General features: G+C 42.2%; 2 protein-coding genes across 3 annotated transcripts; one reads left to right on the top strand and one right to left on the bottom strand.

Annotated features, from left to right (window-relative positions):
- Nucleotides 1-83: 83 nt before the first annotated feature.
- LOC147209974 (kinesin-like protein KIF3B) lies at nucleotides 84-6354 on the bottom strand. 2 transcript variants are annotated; one of them, XM_086128413.1, is made up of 9 exons: nucleotides 6230-6354; nucleotides 4170-5664; nucleotides 3799-3900; nucleotides 3385-3507; nucleotides 2927-3045; nucleotides 2417-2533; nucleotides 2061-2166; nucleotides 1501-1706; nucleotides 84-1404 (listed from the first exon to the last, which is right to left on the bottom strand). In XM_086128413.1, exons 2-9 carry the CDS (start codon nucleotides 5559-5561, stop codon nucleotides 1299-1301), a joined length of 2271 nt encoding a protein of 756 aa, XP_085984539.1. In that variant the 5' UTR covers nucleotides 5562-5664; nucleotides 6230-6354; the 3' UTR covers nucleotides 84-1298. The 2 variants fall into 2 exon arrangements, with proteins under 2 accessions (XP_085984539.1, XP_085984455.1); XM_086128329.1 differs by having other exon boundaries at nucleotides 6252-6354.
- A 3549-nt stretch (nucleotides 6355-9903) lies between these two features.
- On the top strand, nucleotides 9904-13777 carry LOC147209973 (kinesin-like protein KIF3B). The gene is made up of 8 exons (XM_086127684.1): nucleotides 9904-11389; nucleotides 11540-11641; nucleotides 11844-11966; nucleotides 12098-12216; nucleotides 12415-12531; nucleotides 12899-13004; nucleotides 13333-13538; nucleotides 13672-13777. The coding sequence occupies exons 1-8, from the start codon at nucleotides 9986-9988 to the stop codon at nucleotides 13775-13777; spliced, it is 2283 nt and encodes a 760-aa protein (XP_085983810.1). The 5' UTR covers nucleotides 9904-9985.
- Nucleotides 13778-17301: the final 3524 nt, after the last annotated feature.

Genomic DNA, 17301 nt, shown 5'->3' with positions numbered 1-17301 from the left:
TGAATTCTAGGCAATAAGCAGAATATAAACACATTTATTGAATGCAGTGATGAGGACTGTATTCAAATCACCCAGACAATGTGTTCATTATTCATTTTTATAACTCATTTTCATTGCCAACATTTTGAACAAATACAAAAAAAAAGTTATCTGGTATTTTTTTTTAATACAGTTTTAGTAAAGTGACAAGTGAAGACTTGCAGCAAGCTAAACCTCAAAATGATTACATCTCTTCAATTTTATACATCGGCTACATTACCATCTGTAGATAACAGTTCCACATCTTACTCTTACCACCTCTGTTGGAATGTCTGGAGGAATATTAAAGAGGGAAATGCTTAACAGGGAAAAAGCAAGTATCCACAATTGAATGGCTTCTGACGTGCAGAAATTAAAATAGTAATTAAATAAAGTTTAGCTCATTAGTGTTCATTTTTTATTACATGCCATCAAGCTGGAAAAAAAGTCCTTTAAAAATGTGTAACATGATGAACATCCATATTTTGTAACATCTTAAAAGACCAAATGAATGTAGCCCAAACAGCCAGAGCAGACAACCTCAGACAGGTAAAGGGAAGGTTAATGTTGTTACCATCGCACCTGTTGGTGGGTGAGCAAGAAAAAGGATGTGGCTTGGTTATAACAGCATCTAAACTGTTGATCTGCCCGCCGTTATTCATGCCTCCTAAAGTGGCCTGAAGTAGGTCAACTCGTGAGACATCAACAGAGTGACGGCTTTTAGCCTCATCAATGTGCGTGGGAAGGACAAGCTCCAATTCGGTGTCGAAAGATCCCACAAAAGAAGCCGGAACACAAATGCTGAGGCGCATCACAGCTCGCTGTGGAGCTGTCGACCAGTTGGTGTCAAAAGTGCATTTTTCATCAGATGAATGGTTGGGTGAAGCGAGCGCTATGCTTTCAACTAGAAATTCATCACTTGCATCAGGACCACCTTCATGCAGACCGCATTGCCCGACTGGCGCCAGTGGGCCCGTTCAGCAGGACAAATGGCACTCATACTGTAGCGCATTTTGACGTTTGTGAGCCGAACAGAACTAGTTGAAGGTTTGCTAAACATAGTCACAGATTAAAAGTACCTGACAGTAAAAAGTAGTGGTTACATCTCATGGCATGTCATTTTTTTCCTACAAAGCAGCATTAATCCTGATATTTTCTTGAGCCTTGAGCAGATTCCACGATAGTGTTGCCTTGGGCAGAATAAAAAGCATTCTTCTCTCTTCTTGGAGTCATGCTCCAGATTGTGAAGGTGCTCAGGAGAGGTTGGCAGATTGCAGCTTTCACTTGGGCACCAGCCCACGGGATTGTGGGTAAATTGGGGATGCTGGATTGTGAACACTGAATGAAGAGGTCCAAGCGTTTGATTGCTTGCCCGTTCTTGGTCGACTGAATGACAAGAAGCCAGGACAATTCAATTCATGATATCTCAACGGGAACATATTGGAACGAACTGTAGTAAAAATGAGTATTTGCACAACTTACCCAGACTTTGGTTTCCTGAGGCTTCCACCGACACTGGCAAGTGGTGCAAAGCTACTATTAAATCCAGAGGCATCAACTTGAAGATCCTCTTCATTCCTCAGAGCGTCCTCCAGAGCCGCTGCCACCTTTGGGGCGATAACTGGCCGCTGATAATCTTTGGTGGTCCGAGATGGCATATCCATGCCTAGCAAAAGGATGTTCTCAGCCTGGGGGATGCGAAAAACACAATTTTGTTACATATTTTATGCAAACTATGATGCATATACAATTTCAGAAACAAAAAAATTAAGTGCAAAATTATTCTAAAATTACTGGGTCATGAATAAGGAACTGCAAATAGTTTCCTATTGGCTCATACACTGATGTAGCACTCATACTTGAGGGTCAAGGTGAGACATTGGACTCCAGCTGTGTTCCGAATTGAGTCCAAAGAAATCATTCAAGAATAAAGCAGCATAGAAACGTGGTGTGAGGTTGTCAACACACAGATGAGATAGAAGGGGCCTGTCGTAGAACTGACATTTCAAAGAGAAAATTCTCACTTCAAGAGACAAACTTACTTTGTATCTCACGTCAGGGCTATCCTTCATGGCTATCCGAGCATGGTTACTGAGAGGCCGTCTGAACCCAATGGCAGACTGAGGCCTGTTCATCATCTGATGGTCACTGAATCCAAAACAAATATTAGGTTTTATATGTTTTAACTCTGGACAGACAGTTAATACATCAACCGGCCATAACATTATGTTCATTGAAAATGAAGCTTCAAATTTGCTTCATGAACCAGTTGTATTTTTTTCACTCCTATAAATGGCACTGCTGGCTATATTATTCAAGTGGACAATAGAACAGGCTATCCATTTGGGCACAGTATCTATTATGGCGGGAATAAGAAATGAAGGACTAGGCAACTCACTCCTCGATATGTGTGATGGGCCTCATCTTCCAGTATTCATCCTCGTCATCGAAGAAAGCCCTGTTGACTATTTTGTTCTTCTCTTCTAATGGAATGAAATTTTCAATGATAAGATGCCTGAAAAACAAAACGATTAGACAAAGACAATGAGAAAGTTGAAGTCATGGCGAATAGAAGAGACCAAAGCAAAAAGGTCAGCTGAGATGACATTAACATCCTGATTGTGTCTGTGTGTGTGTTTAAATCACACTAAGATCATCCATCGATTATCTAACCCGAGATTCTTGATGTGGTAGTGGTCAAAAGTAATCATGAACTGTCCACTAACTAACTCATGAGTTAGTCAGGACATTTTATGTCTGTACGCGTTTATGATGCATATTTGATGATGTTGGTTTTGAGCGAGTGTTTGAAAACAAACCATTTTGTGTGTGGCGGACATATTGGTGACACGAAAAAGCATGCCATCTTTTCAGTTTGACTCAGTAGTGTAACGTCTAGACTCCGTACTTGAGTTTAAGGTCTCGAGTGAGCTCATTCTGGGTCTGTTCCAGCTCCTGGCGCTCATTGATGTGCGCTTCCTGGATGTCATGGATTTCTGCCTTCACTGCCTGTAGTTTGGCAAACAACTAGAAAGAAAGCAGAGACACAGAGAAAGGATCAACTGGTGAACTCAAATAAAACAAATTGACTTTGGAGCAACCAATTGAACTTCCACAGAAATGAACTTAAAACTGACTAGAGGAATACAGTACTAATGAAAGTTGAAGACTTTTGAATGGTGGTTATTATCCCGTTGGGTGAGCCATGATTTAAACTTGAGTCTTGAGATTTCACGGTATGCTTCATTTTTGTGTCTCTAAGCATAGAACTGAAGTGACTTGCCCAAAAAGCTCCAGTTTCCTTCTCAACTGTCTAATGACAAAGACGTTCTCAAATATCCGTCTCATTAATTCTGTGGTTGCTACCTTTTTCAGTTTCTTCGTTTTGATGTCAACTTCCTGTTGCAAAGAACTGTAGGTCTCCTTCAGCTCCAGAGTCTCCTCATCTCGACACTCCATTTGCTGTTGCATCTCTCGCTCTCGCCGTTTCTACAAAAACACAAAAGCATCAAGAACACAGACTGGCCTATGCATGTCATCTGTTAAAATACATGCTTACATACTTGTGCATTAAAAACCTTTAGCTCTGTCGTACAAGAGGAACAAGAGGAACCTATAGTGGATTCCGGGACATGGTGCCTAATACAGTCAAATATGTCTGAGTGTTTTTCAGCATCTTGCCATTCTACAGTTGTTGCTTCCTGCAATTCTAACACCACTGATGAGTTTTTCTTGTTCCTTGGTGAAATCCGATTTACAACATCAATACATTGTTAATACCTGTTCGGCAATTTCCTGCCTTTTTAGCTCCAGCATCTTTTGCTGCTCATTGGTATGATCCACAATGTTCTTCCCCCCAACCAAGAGTTTACTTTCCATTGCCTGGAAGGATTGGAAAGGAGAAAAAAAAATTAATCAACCAAAATCGTCTATTTCATGCAGTCATCATTACATTCTGGAATGGAATCGTAGAGGACCATTGAACTTTGACAGTCCTCTTATAGGAGAGCCTTCGTTCTGAACATTACCGGCCAAATATTTGGGCACAATGTTATCATTCATAGCATGAGCAAATGTGTCCAAACCTTGGACTGTTGACTAATTTATACCTGGTAATCGTTTGAATGAGTTCACCACAGACAGGCACTTACCCTGACTTTGGCTGACAACATGTCTCCTGCTTCCTGCTCTTTTTTTAGGTCTTCCATTTTCTTCTCCTTCTCCTTCAGGAGTTGAGCTTTCTCCTCAGCCACCAGGCTGTGATCCTCCATGATGGCTTTCCTCTCTTTCTCCAGTTTCTCCTGCTGCTCTCTCCAATAATCACCTTTGTTTCCCTCAGCATCATCATCGCTCTCTTCATCGCGACCATCACCACTGCTACAATCACCCCTCCTCTTTTGCTTCCTCTTGTTATTCTTCCCCGTACGCTTCTCCAGTTGCGCCTTCAGTCTCGCAATCTCCTCCTGAAACTTCCTGAGCAAAGCATCCTTGGGGTCCTCATTGACATGGGGCTTATTCTTAATGTTCTTTGCTCTGTTTGAGTAGCGTAGTGTTGTTAAAGTCTCTTCCACGTTGTAAGAGGCTGGGCCAATATTGGCGACCATGACAGTGCGCGCGTTACCTCCGAGAGAGTCCTGTAAAAGGCGGGTCAGTTTAGAATCTCTGTAAGGGATGTGGCTGCTCCTGCCATCCACGAGAGCCGATATGACATTCCCTAAAGCAGAAAGTGACAGGTTGATTTTAGTAGCTTCTTTCAGCCTCTCCCCCTGAGCCCCAGTCTTGGTCTGCCTTTCGCTACCGGCTAGATCCACCAGATTGAGTTTGCCAACTCGGATGTGGTTCTCCCCATCCAGTCCCAATTCACTGCATTCTACGGTGATGACAAAGATGGCATGAGAACGGGAGCTGTGTTCGTTCATGTTGGTGGAGCCCACCGAGCGATTCTGATTGCCCACATTCATGACGTTTTCGATTTCCCGCACACTCTTGGTGACAAACGATGACAGGTCTTTCACATAAACACCAGTGTCCGGTCTCTCTCTCAATTCCAAACGTCGTGATTGGTCCTTGGAAAGTAAATCTCTGATTTCCTCTTGATAAATCTCCAGATATGATGCCCGCACCAAGTACTGTTGATTCTGAGATCTTGAAATGTGAGTGAAGATGTGGTCGAAAGAGTTGGGAATAACTCCTCTCCTCTCTGGGTCATTTCTTACACCCTCCATGGTGTATGTTTTTCCTGTGCCAGTCTGTCCATATGCAAAGATGGTTCCATTAAATCCTTGTAGAACTGAATCCACAAGGGGCCTAAAGGTTTCATCATATAAATCTAGTTGCTTTGAATTGCAGTCATAGACTGAATCAAATGTGAAAACTTTGGGGAGCTCGCCAGCAGAAGCTTCCCGAGGATTCCTGACAATAATTTGCCCAAATTTGACATCAACAGACACCACACAATCAAATGTGGCGGCCAGTTCTTTCTCATTCATAGGGCGACAACGGACCACTACTTTCACTGACTCAGAACTCTTGGTTTTGGACATTCTGTTGACCAGAGGATTCCACACTCAGCTTGAAATGCAGTTCCTCTGATTTTAAAGCAGGGAGTCAGGGAAATTCGACCAAAAGAACCATCCACATCAGAACCTATTGGCAAAAACAACAACAGATGTTAATGACCGACAATCAAGCAGGAAGTGTTTGTGTTGACATATTAGCCTACATTGCAGTTCGTCATTATAAGGGTTCTATTACAATGGAAAGAAGCATACTCATTCATATTGCTGCAACATTTTGAAAGCAATGACTGTGATCAACACGAATCAGGTGACTGCAGTATTTTAACAAAGCACTGATAGTTAAAGGTGAAAACCATGGACCCCTCACTAAAATTGGCCCATTAAAACGGTTAATGTTGAACCGTGAGTTTTTGGCATTGAGAGAACTAGCACGGCACGCAATTAGATCATACCTGTGCGGCATCTTATTATTACAGTTAGTAAAATTCCTCAGCGTACTGGACCGATGAACAGACGCGAACTATAATATACAACAACTCGCAATGAGACGACAAAAACGACCAAGCACCAGCAAACACACAGGTAACCAAGGCTACAAGTCTTATGAGCTTTTGCCTGGCTGCCGAAGCTCAGTAGGAGTGTTCGGATACATCCACCATGCCACAAAACAAATAGAAAAGTAAAGCGCTTACATCATATACATTAAATACATACCCTCTCCCCAGTTATTTCAAAATCGTTAAAAAATAAATCTAAACATCCAGCTTCGTACATTAGCTAATCCGACTCAGTTAGCCACTGGCTCTTCGCCACAATAGTCCGGGTTTGAGTTGCCAGATCATATATCAACATCCCCCAAGTGAGTGAACGCGGGAAGTAGCTTCTGTATTCAAACTGGTTGTCTGCATTTAAAAAACGTATAACGACTTGTAATATGCTTTTAAAATGTTCGAATACGTTGTTAATGTTAATAGTTTGTGAATGATGAAAACCATTCTTAAAATGCATTTTCCGTGTACATCTGGCAACCGTGTGGTGGCGGATGACTATCAGCTGGTTTGTCTACTTATAGCAAAACATAAAACAAGAAACTAGAACAAATCACAGGATTGAATAAATGCTATTATTTACTGAACATGATATGTAGTCAAGTTTTGATTGGAATTATAATCGAAAAGGGAGTTAAAATTACTGACACTGAATTGACACATGAGTTTTTGTACTACAAATACTGCTACTGGTTACTCTAAAATGGTTCAATGATTTGTTGTTTACGATGATACTAATGCAGCGTGTTATACCGGAGACAAATTCCTTGTGTGTTCTACATACTTGGCCAATAAAGATGATTCTGATTCTGATTCTGATGTATAATGCACTGATGTAAAACACGATAAACGCATTGTTTATTTTTAAAATTGCACATATTGCCTGATAATTACGTTTACTGCTCAGGAACATGACGTACACTACACACATCCGGTAAGAGATTAAGGAAAAGCAATCGATGGCAGAGCCACAGATTTGCAGTTTGTGATTTTGCATCTACTCTCGCTCTCTCTCTCTCTCTCTCTCATATACACACACACACACACACACATATATATATATATATATATATCCATCCATCCATTTTCCGAACCGCTTGATCCTCACTAGGGTCGCGGGGGGTGCTGGAGCCTATCCCAGCCGTCTACGGGCAGTAGGCGGGGGACACCCTGAATCAGTTGCCAGCCAATCGCAGGGCACACAGAGACGAACAACCATCCACGCCCACACTCACACCTAGGGACAATTTAGAGCATCCAATCAGCCTGCCATGCATGTTTTTGGAATGTGGGAGGAAACCGGAGCACCCGGAGAAAACCCACGCAGGCCCGGGGAGAACATGCAAACTCCACACAGGGAGGCCGGAGCTGGAATCGAACCCGGTACCTCTGCACTGTGAAGCCGACGTGCTAACCACTGGACTACCGGGCCGCCCATATATATATATATATATATATATATAATATATATATATATAATAATTTTATATATATATATATATATATATATATATATATATATATATATATAAAAAATTATAAGTATACATATATATATATATATATATATATATATATATATATATATATATACATATATATATGCGACCACTGGGCGATTAGCGCTTCGACCTCACAGTGCAGAGGTACCGGGTTCGTTTCCAGCTCCGGCCTCCCTGTGTGGAGTTTGCATGTTCTCTCCGGGCCTGCATGGGTTTTCACCGGGTACTCCGGTTTCCTCACACATTCCAAAAACATGCATGGCAGGCTGATTGGGCACTCAAAATTGTCCCTAGGTGTAAGTGCAAGCGTGGATGGTTGTTTGTCTCTGTGTGCCCTGCAATTGCCTGGCAACCGGTTCAGAGTGTCCCCCGCCTACTGCTCGAAGAGAGCTGAGATAGTCTCCAGCTCACACACACACACACACACACACACACCACACACACACACGCACACACACACACGCACACACACACATGCACACACACGCATGCACACACACACACGTACATACACACACTTATGTATATAATTTATTTATACACTTACACACATACACAGACTGTGTTCAAGGCGAGGTCAATGAAATTATAAGTAAATGATTGCATGGATTGAGTAATTAGGCAACAGAAACTCAAATGACACACATTATCACTCAGTTTTGTGCAAAATGACAATTATTTGACTGTGTCCAGACCTTTATAAACCGAATTTGATAATTATTGCGAGAAATCATTAAAGTGGTCATTGTCTTGACATAGATCATTATTATTCATTTTTAGTAAATTAACTGAAGGTAATTTGAGTAAATTTGTGATTTCACAAGTTGTGTGCGAAGAAATTGGTAGCCCTTTGCATCCGCACCCAGCTCACTTTCAAACATTTTGGTGGCCCTGACTTAGCATATTCCTCTTATTTAATCATGTTTCCTTTCTGTATTTCACCTTTTATTTTCCTCACCGTTACCTTTCAAGTATACTGGATTATATATTGTGGGCATTTTGTATCACCACTGTGTTTACATTCGCATACCTGTCAACTCATACGGTTTAGCCATAGTTCATACGGATTTTGTGGTGAATCTTACGTATATGGCCGTATCGCACAAATCATACGGATTCTGAACATTTCCGGGGTTTTTTTCTTCCCCTAACAGGTAGTTCCGTTTGCTTTTGCCCCGAATGGTGCGAGTCTACTCGAATGCTTTCATTTCCGGCAACTTTCCAAAAAAGTAACGCAGGAATACAACTCTGAGCACAGTAATGCTCCTAAGTAGAATGATGATTAGACATTAACCAGACATTGTATTATGGAGATCTACAATAAATATCATTGAAAATTTCGTGGGTTTTTTTCTGCCGTTATTTTGACATAAAATGCTTTGGTATGTTATAAGGATTTTTTGCTCTTCATACGGATTTTTTTGGTAGTTTATACAGGTTGGCGCTCCGAAAAGTTGACAGGTATGCATTCGGTAGTTCGGGATTCCAACCGCACTAGTAGTTCGTGAATCATCTTTTTTTCAATGTCCATTTACTTTACTATCGATCCGTTCTGTCAGTGTCGCTGGAGCAACAGAAGCAAACACTGATGTAATGACGTTTCGTTAGAAAGAAAGCCAAACGTCAGAAACGCCCGCGGGAACGTTTAACACGGTTGACTGGTTTCGTCAAATGAATGGCCAAATAGCTCCGGGATCACGTGATGGACTGAGTACAACAACTGTTGGGATAGTTTAATGTCGGTGATTAATTGTTTATTAATTTATTACAATAATCAACCATGACCCGCATATACAGATTAAAAACAAAACAAGTATACCGACATATTCACGTAAGTGTCCAATCTTGGCATTGACATTATTTTTATTATTTGGGCGTTGTGTGTGTGTGCGTGTGTGTGTGTGTTTACTATATGACTAATCGAGTGAAAAAAATATGATTTTGCCTTTTCAGTGAGTGTATTTTGCAGCTATGGTGTGAAAGCGCTATATAAATCAGCATGTATTGTATTGTATGGGAAAAGGCCACTGTTGATTTGGTCCAAATAAATAGTGTAAGCATAGAGTAATTGTTGTGGTCGCTCCAATTAACATCATCAAGTTTACAGTCAAAAGAAGGCATTCATGTCTTTGGACAAAATTTATTTAAATGACACACTGACACAGGACGCAATTTCTTGATTTTAGTGGCAACAGGATCATCTTTTGCCATTTTTAGCTCAACTGTTGCCAATAACGTTTTTTTTTTTTAAATTATTATTTTTTTTAACAGATGACAGTTTTTTCTTTGTTTCTTCAGCAGGCTCGGACCTGCGCTTTCAGATGACGAGATTTCACTAGAAGAGCATATGATACAGCACCTGCTAACCTGCACGTGTTGACCATCCCCTCCGTTCAAAATGTCCACTAACACAGAGTCTATAAAAGTCGTGGTGCGTTGTCGTCCTATGAATGACAAAGAAAGGGCAGCCACATTTGAGAGTGTGGTCTCAGTTGATGTCAAATTAGGGCAAATAATTGTCAGGAATCCAAGAGAATCTTTGTCTTGCAAGTCATCAAAGGTGTTCACTTTTGATTCGGTCTACAACTGGAAGTCAAAGCAAATTGAGCTATACGATGAAAGCTTTAGGCCTCTTGTGGATTCAGTTCTACAAGGATTTAATGGGACCATCTTTGCATATGGACAGACTGGCACAGGGAAAACATACACCATGGAGGGTACAAGAAATGATCCGGAAAGGAGAGGTGTTATCCCCAACTCATTTGACCACATCTTCACTCACATCTCAAGATCTCAGAATCAGCAGTACCTGGTGCGCGCATCGTATCTGGAGATTTACCAAGAAGAGATCAGAGATTTACTCTCCAAGGACCAAGCACGGCAACTTGAGCTGAGAGAGAGGCCGGACACTGGTGTTTATGTTAAAAATCTGTCATCGTTTGTCACCAGGAGTAAAGAGGAGATCGAAAACGTCATGAATGTGGGCAATCAGAACCGCTCGGTGGGCTCCACCAACATGAACGAACACAGCTCCCGTTCTCATGCCATCTTTGTCATCACCGTAGAATGCAGTGAATTGGGACTGGATGGGGAGAACCACATCCGAGTTGGCAAACTCAATCTGGTGGATCTAGCCGGTAGCGAAAGGCAGACCAAGACCGGGGCTCAGGGGGAGAGGCTGAAAGAAGCTACTAAAATCAACCTGTCACTTTCTGCTTTAGGGAATGTCATATCGGCTCTCGTGGATGGCAGGAGCAGCCACATCCCTTACAGAGATTCTAAACTGACCCGCCTTTTACAGGACTCTCTCGGAGGTAACGCCCGCACTGTCATGGTCGCCAACATTGGCCCAGCATCTTACAACCTGGAAGAGACTTTAACAACACTGCACTACTCCAGCAGAGCGAAGAACATCAAGAATACACCATGCATCAACGAGGACCCCAAAGATGCCCAGCTCAGGAAGTTTCAGGAGGAGATTGCGAGACTGAAGGCGCAGCTGGAAAAGCGTACGGGGAAGAAGAACAGAAGGCACAAGCGGAGGGCCGGCGATTGTAGCGATGGTGAGGATCAGGAAGAGGAGAGTGGCGATAATGATGTTGACGAAAATCAGGAAGAGGACAACAAAGGGGATTATTGGAGGGAACAGCAGGAGATGCTGGAGAAAGAGAGGAAAGCCATCATGGAGGATCACAGCCTGGTGGCTGAGGAGAAAGCTCAACTCCTGCAAGAGAAGGAGAATAAAATGGCTGACCTGAAAAGGGAGCAGAAAGAGGGAGAGCTACTGGCAACCAAAATTAAGGTAAATGATTCCCCCCTACTATTATGTCAAGGTGTTTTTTCATGACTAATTCACATGTACAGGTAAGTCGATCCACCAAAAATCAACAGCTTTGAATGTATTGTACACACTTCATTTGTCCTGTAAGCCAAGTGCCTTTTTGTCCTGCAGACAATGGAGAGTAAACTCCTCGTTGGGGGGAAGAACATTGTGGATCATACAAACGAGCAGCAGAGGATGCTGGAGTTGAAAAGGCAAGAAATTGACGAACAGGTACGAAGGACTCTGCATTACTCGTTGAAGATGCAATTCTTCCTATGCCGCAGCATCCTGCTTCGGCTGGTTTTGGATGACAAATACTAAAAGTGCACTGCGTACATGAGATCGCAAAAAATATTCCCTGTCTTATTTTTATCCCGCGAACACGTGCGGTTCAGTCTGAGGTAAACGAAAACAATCTTTTTTTTGTTTCCAGAAATGGAAAGAGCGAGAGATGCGACTACAGATGGAGAGTCGAGACGAGGAGAATCTGGAGCTAAAAGAGACTTACACTTCTCTACAGCAGGAAGTTGACATTAAAACCAAGAAAGTGAAAAAGGTCAGTTAAGTTACTGCGCAGGTTCCACCTCTGCGTTCGCATCTTGCCAGGCCGGACTTCAAAATGACTTGCTCGTTTCGTTTCCGAAAGACGTGGAATTTAGTGATCATGTTGTCTTCTTCGCCCTTCAGTTGTTTGCCAAACTGGAGGCTGTGAAGGCAGAAATCCACGAAATCCAGGAGGCACACATCAGTGCACGCCAGCAGCTGGAACAGACCCAGAACGAGCTTACCAGGGACCTAAAACTCAAGTATGGGACCCGCTGACTTATACTTTGTCCCTCATGCATGCTTGGAAGCCAACCTGTATCTGACGTCAAATTTCTTGGCAGTATAACCTCTTTAGTGTGATCAGATTAAATGTCATGTACCTGCTCTTTCCAGTGATGATGCATTTTTGGGGTGGGGGGTGGGTGGGTTCTTATGGTCCCGATTGTTCTTCCATGTAGGTCTCAGATGATTGACAATTTTATTCCGCTGGAAGACAAAAACAAAATAGTCACCAGAGCTTATTTTGACGAAGAGGACGAATACTGGAAGATGAAACCAATCACGCGTGTTGAGCAGTAAGTCCAATATGATTCGTCTCTGACTTATTTATCCCTTAATCATTTAGTCATATCCAAATGATTGCTTTGCTTGTGGGCTCAGGAAGCAGACTTGCTCGCTTGTGATTTCCATTCAAATTCAGCCGCGAGACAAATGCACTTTTCTCTGACTCTCAGTTGGCTGTGATGGACGAGTGCGTTGAAAAGACCTGAATTAGATCCGATTTTTCCTTTTTGATCGTTTGATTGACTTCATTGCACTTCACATTCTTGTCTTAAACATGGGGAGCAATCGATTTACCCATGATGCAATCCACAGTCTTCACTTTATCCACAGCACCGTATCTAGTTTCGAGCTTTTAGCTAATTCCGCGTATGTGTTCAGTGATCCTCGGATGACGAACAGGCCGCAGTCTGCCGTCGGATTCAGAAGACCTCTCAGTCACCACGCTCGCATGGCCATGATGCTCAGCCTTGACATGAGATACAAAGTAACGGCATTTCATGCTCTTTATTCTCCTTGTCCTTCTCTCTCTGTCTCTCTCATAAATCTAATGCAAGACAACCATTGCGACCGCAGCTCTAGTTATTAATGTCACAATGACAATGTTATAGCAGACCCAAAGGGTCAGGGTAGCTAAGGTCAAGGAGGTCCGGTCGCAATCGATCGACTTCACAATATAAAAATGGCTTTATAAATACTATGATTGAAATTTCTCTGCGTCAGCAAGAATCCTTGATATTTTTGTACTCTACATTCTGTCTTCTTGGTGACTTAAATGTTTTGTTAGTTTGTAACTCATGGGTATACCCCGTCAGGCTGAAAATATCCTGTTGCTCGAAATGGATCTCCCGTCTCGGACCACCAAAAACTATCAGCAGCCAGTAATTGCCCCAAAGGTGGTGGCAGCTCTGAAGGATGCTCTTAAGGATGAGGACGATCTCGAGGTGGATGCATCAGGATTTGATTGTAGCCTTTCGCCTGTCGCCAGTGCAAGTGGAACTATCAGGAAACCAAAGTCTGGGTAGGTCAAAGAAAGACACTTACCTTGACGCCATTTTATTCAAACATGGTCATTTGGAAACAGTACCTCCTGGTTTGGCCTGGTCATGCCAGTTAATTAATTTTTTTTGTTTGCCATGGCTTTTATCCTTCAGTCGATCAAGAACAAGCAAGCAGTTGAACACTCGCACTGCCTCTTGCAGCCCTCAAAATCTTACCTCTCCAATGTACCCACAATCCCGTGGGCTGGTTCCCAAGTGATGATGCATTCTGCCAACAACTCTTCTTGTGCATGCGTTATCGCTGAAATATGAGCCAACAGACTGAACGGTAATATAAAGCATGATTTTCATATGCATGAATATGAGACACGCAAAATATGTGAGTATTGCATTCTGTTTTCATAAAAAAGGAAATTATTTTGCTTTCCGTTCACCTGCACAAGATTTAATTTGTTAGATTGTGTTTTTGGTGTGATTTTTTTTATTTTTATTTTTTTTAGATTGGAGTTTTTCTTGTATGTTGAATTACATTGCTCATTAATTGAACTGATCGTGTGCTACTTAGGAAGATGTGTACGAACGTTTTCATGCTAATCAAGCTTTTGTTTTTGGATTTGCTCCATTTGCCACAGCTCGTTTTCTGGCCACACGGGGGCAGTATTGTGTCACAGAGAACTTTTCCATTGACTCGCCAGCAAACGCTTTCAAACTTGGCCTTTCATCGCCATCTCGTGTTTATTTTCGATAACTCTCGAGAGAATTCGCACGCAGAGAACATGTATGGCTATAAACCACAGCCATTCATGTGAATATACCTGCACAACGATGTAATACTTCATTGTAAACTCGACGAGATAGCAACAAAATCTTCATTTAAATGTGTACCGCTAACCAACAAATACGTCACACCTTTCAACTCCTTGAATGGTTCCAACTCGCTAGCATGCCAGCATGTCAGCATCAATACATGTTGCCCTGTGATGTAATAGGCGTAAAAGGGATTTCAAACATCTGTGGATTGTGGTCGAGCCGTCTTGAGACCCAAAACACTTGACAGCCATTTCATCCTTGAGCATGAATCACTTCAACATGTGTAACCTCCAACCAATCGGAACTCATTTGGATGAGCGTTCCAAAATGATATGATCGGACTTTCTAATCATTTGTGTCCTTTGTCAGGCTAGATTTTTTTTCGGGGGGGGTATTGTCTCCCTTAAGAAGGGGTCGTCCCTAAGGATGGAGGAAGGGGGTGGGGGGGGGGGGGGGGTCTTGCTCTCTGTGCTTAAGAAGAATGTCTGAGTCAATAAAAGTGTGTTTGTGAAGACTTTTTATTTCTCCTCGCATAATTGACAGTACAAAGCATTCCTCTTGAAAAGGTTCTATCAATGCATACACAAGTACAAGTTTTTCCAAAAACTCTTTTTGGCAGCCTGAACAAATTTTCCTCACTATTGATTGACTCGATCCGAATAAAGAAATACCGATTTGATGACTTTTGTGAGTGACAGACTGCGGTGAGCTGTCTTTCCCACAGCTGTCTGTCACTGTCGCACCATTCGTTTTTGTTTGGGCCACGGTGGACTTCATGGGATGACAAGTAATGATGACACCACTATTGTAAATAAATCATCAAAAAAGTCATCTTGGAATTTTCCAAACTGGATGTTGACAAGTCCTAAAGCTTTTAGAAGCTGTGGACGCATGAGACAAAATGGAAACTTTTTGGCAAGGTACTCTGTTCACAGATGCACAAATGTAGCATACCAAGAAAAAAAATACACTTTTTTTTACACTGCGAAACGTTGACGAGGCCTTATCTGTATGTTCTGCGTCCGTTTTGCTTCATCTGGCTCAGTCTCTTGAATCTGTGCGGGGTACAACGAAATCTCAAAACTATGAAGGTATTCCAGAGAAAAAACGGGTCATGGGCACAGGGCAATTATGAAGTGGCCCTCGATGAGCCCTTGTCTAACATCTATGGAAGCCCGGAAGGAGCTGAAACAGGCCATCTGGAGAAAGCAACCTTCAAACCGGAGACAACTGGAACAGTCTGCCCACAAAAAGTGGGCCAAATACCTGCTGAGATATGTGGAAGTCCCACTGAAACTTTGCATTGATAACCTGAAATGGTTATGCAACAAAATATTATGTTAACAGTAGAACATCATTTCAGCAAGTTTCACGAGTCTTGTTTTTGGACATAATGATGTTTGACCACAATTCAAAAGCAGTTTGACTTTCATTGGTTACTTTTCACTAAATGTTTACTCATTATTCCCTTTGTCAGATTCAGGCTATTTCTGTGACCACAATGGGGTTTTTCTTCCGTTAACAGAGGGGTACCAACAATTTTGTCCATGTGTATATCTAATAATGACACTGGTGAGGTCGAAAGAATCCATGAAATTGCCAGTGATGCTGTTGGAAGCCAAAGAAACATCATATTCCAGATGAATAGATTTGGAACATTCCTGTGTTGAAGACGAGACCCCGGGTGAAGTTGCTGCCTTCCCGTTGAATAATGGAAATGCGTTCAGGTCTTCATCCCCACTTTGGAGCAGATGTTGCCTGTCAGTACAGTGACCAGCAAGATAAAAGACAAGTAGAGGAACCATCGTGACAAGCAGTTGGAAGAAAAGATATCTGTAAGGCGGAAGCATACAAAAGTGTTTTTATTTTCTGGTGTGCGACACAATAATTAGTTTTTATTCATAAGATTGAATGTAATGGGTTGTGTTATATGCGGTTGACGTGAAGATGAACCCTTTTGCCCACACTTTAGTCAGTTTTGGTTGGGAAACAAAAAGGTGCGACAGTATTTTGTGCCATGGGTCATAGAGGTCTCACGATGATTGGCGGATCAGTTATGCAATTAATTGACAACTATTTTAATCATCAAGCAATTGTTTAGAGCCATTGTTGAACTTAAAATGGTCTGAATCCTCTTCATTTCAGCCTTTCAACAAGAATTGTTCGGATTTCTGCATTCCTTCATGAAAGCCGGCTGATTGTCTTTCATGTTTGTTCAAAATAAGACATTTGCAAGCATCTGCTTTTACTTTGGAAAACAATGGCCGAATCAGTCCCTGAATCAGTGTAAAAAATGTTACTAAGTACAATATCAGCCCCTTGTGTGATATTCATCAGTGACAGTCCTAGTTTTAAGTTTATATGTGAAATACATGGCAGCCCGGTGGTCGAGTGATTAGTGCGTCTGCCTCACAGTGCAGATAGGCAGGGTTTGATTCCGGCCCCGGCCTTTCTGTGTGGAGTTTGCATTTTCTCCCCGTGCTTCCGTGGGTTTTCTCTGGGTACTCCGGTTTCCTCCCACATTCCAAAAACATGCGTGGCAGGTGAATGGGACACTCCAAATTGTCACTAGGTGTGAGTGTGAGTGTGGATGGTTGTTTGTCTATGTGTACCCTGCGATTGGCTGGAAACCAGTTCAGGGTTTACCCTGCCTGACGCCCGAAGACAGCTGGGATAGGCTCCAGCATGCCCCGCGTCCCTTGTGGGGATAAGCGGGTCAGAAAATTCATGGATGGATGGAGAGCTAGCAATCAACAAAAGCTGAAGGCTCATTTTGACTGGGAAGTGATGAATAAGAAAACATAACAAGATGGTTCATGTAATCAGATTTTGATACAAACTAATTATTCAGTCCGCAATGTGAATAATTCAACAGCAGCTGTTTCCATCCACACACCTTCCTCAGATGCGGAGCAGGCGCACGGTGTGACACGGGAACGGGTTTGCCTCATTCTAATGGTTTCACGTGACAAG

The sequence above is a fragment of the Hippocampus guttulatus genome, chromosome 1 (genome assembly GCF_054856545.1).
Source record: "Hippocampus guttulatus isolate MCC_2025c chromosome 1, RoL_Hgut_1.0, whole genome shotgun sequence".
Lineage (NCBI taxonomy): Eukaryota > Metazoa > Chordata > Actinopteri > Syngnathiformes > Syngnathidae > Hippocampus > Hippocampus guttulatus.
This window is presented reverse-complemented; position numbering and strand designations above follow the sequence as displayed.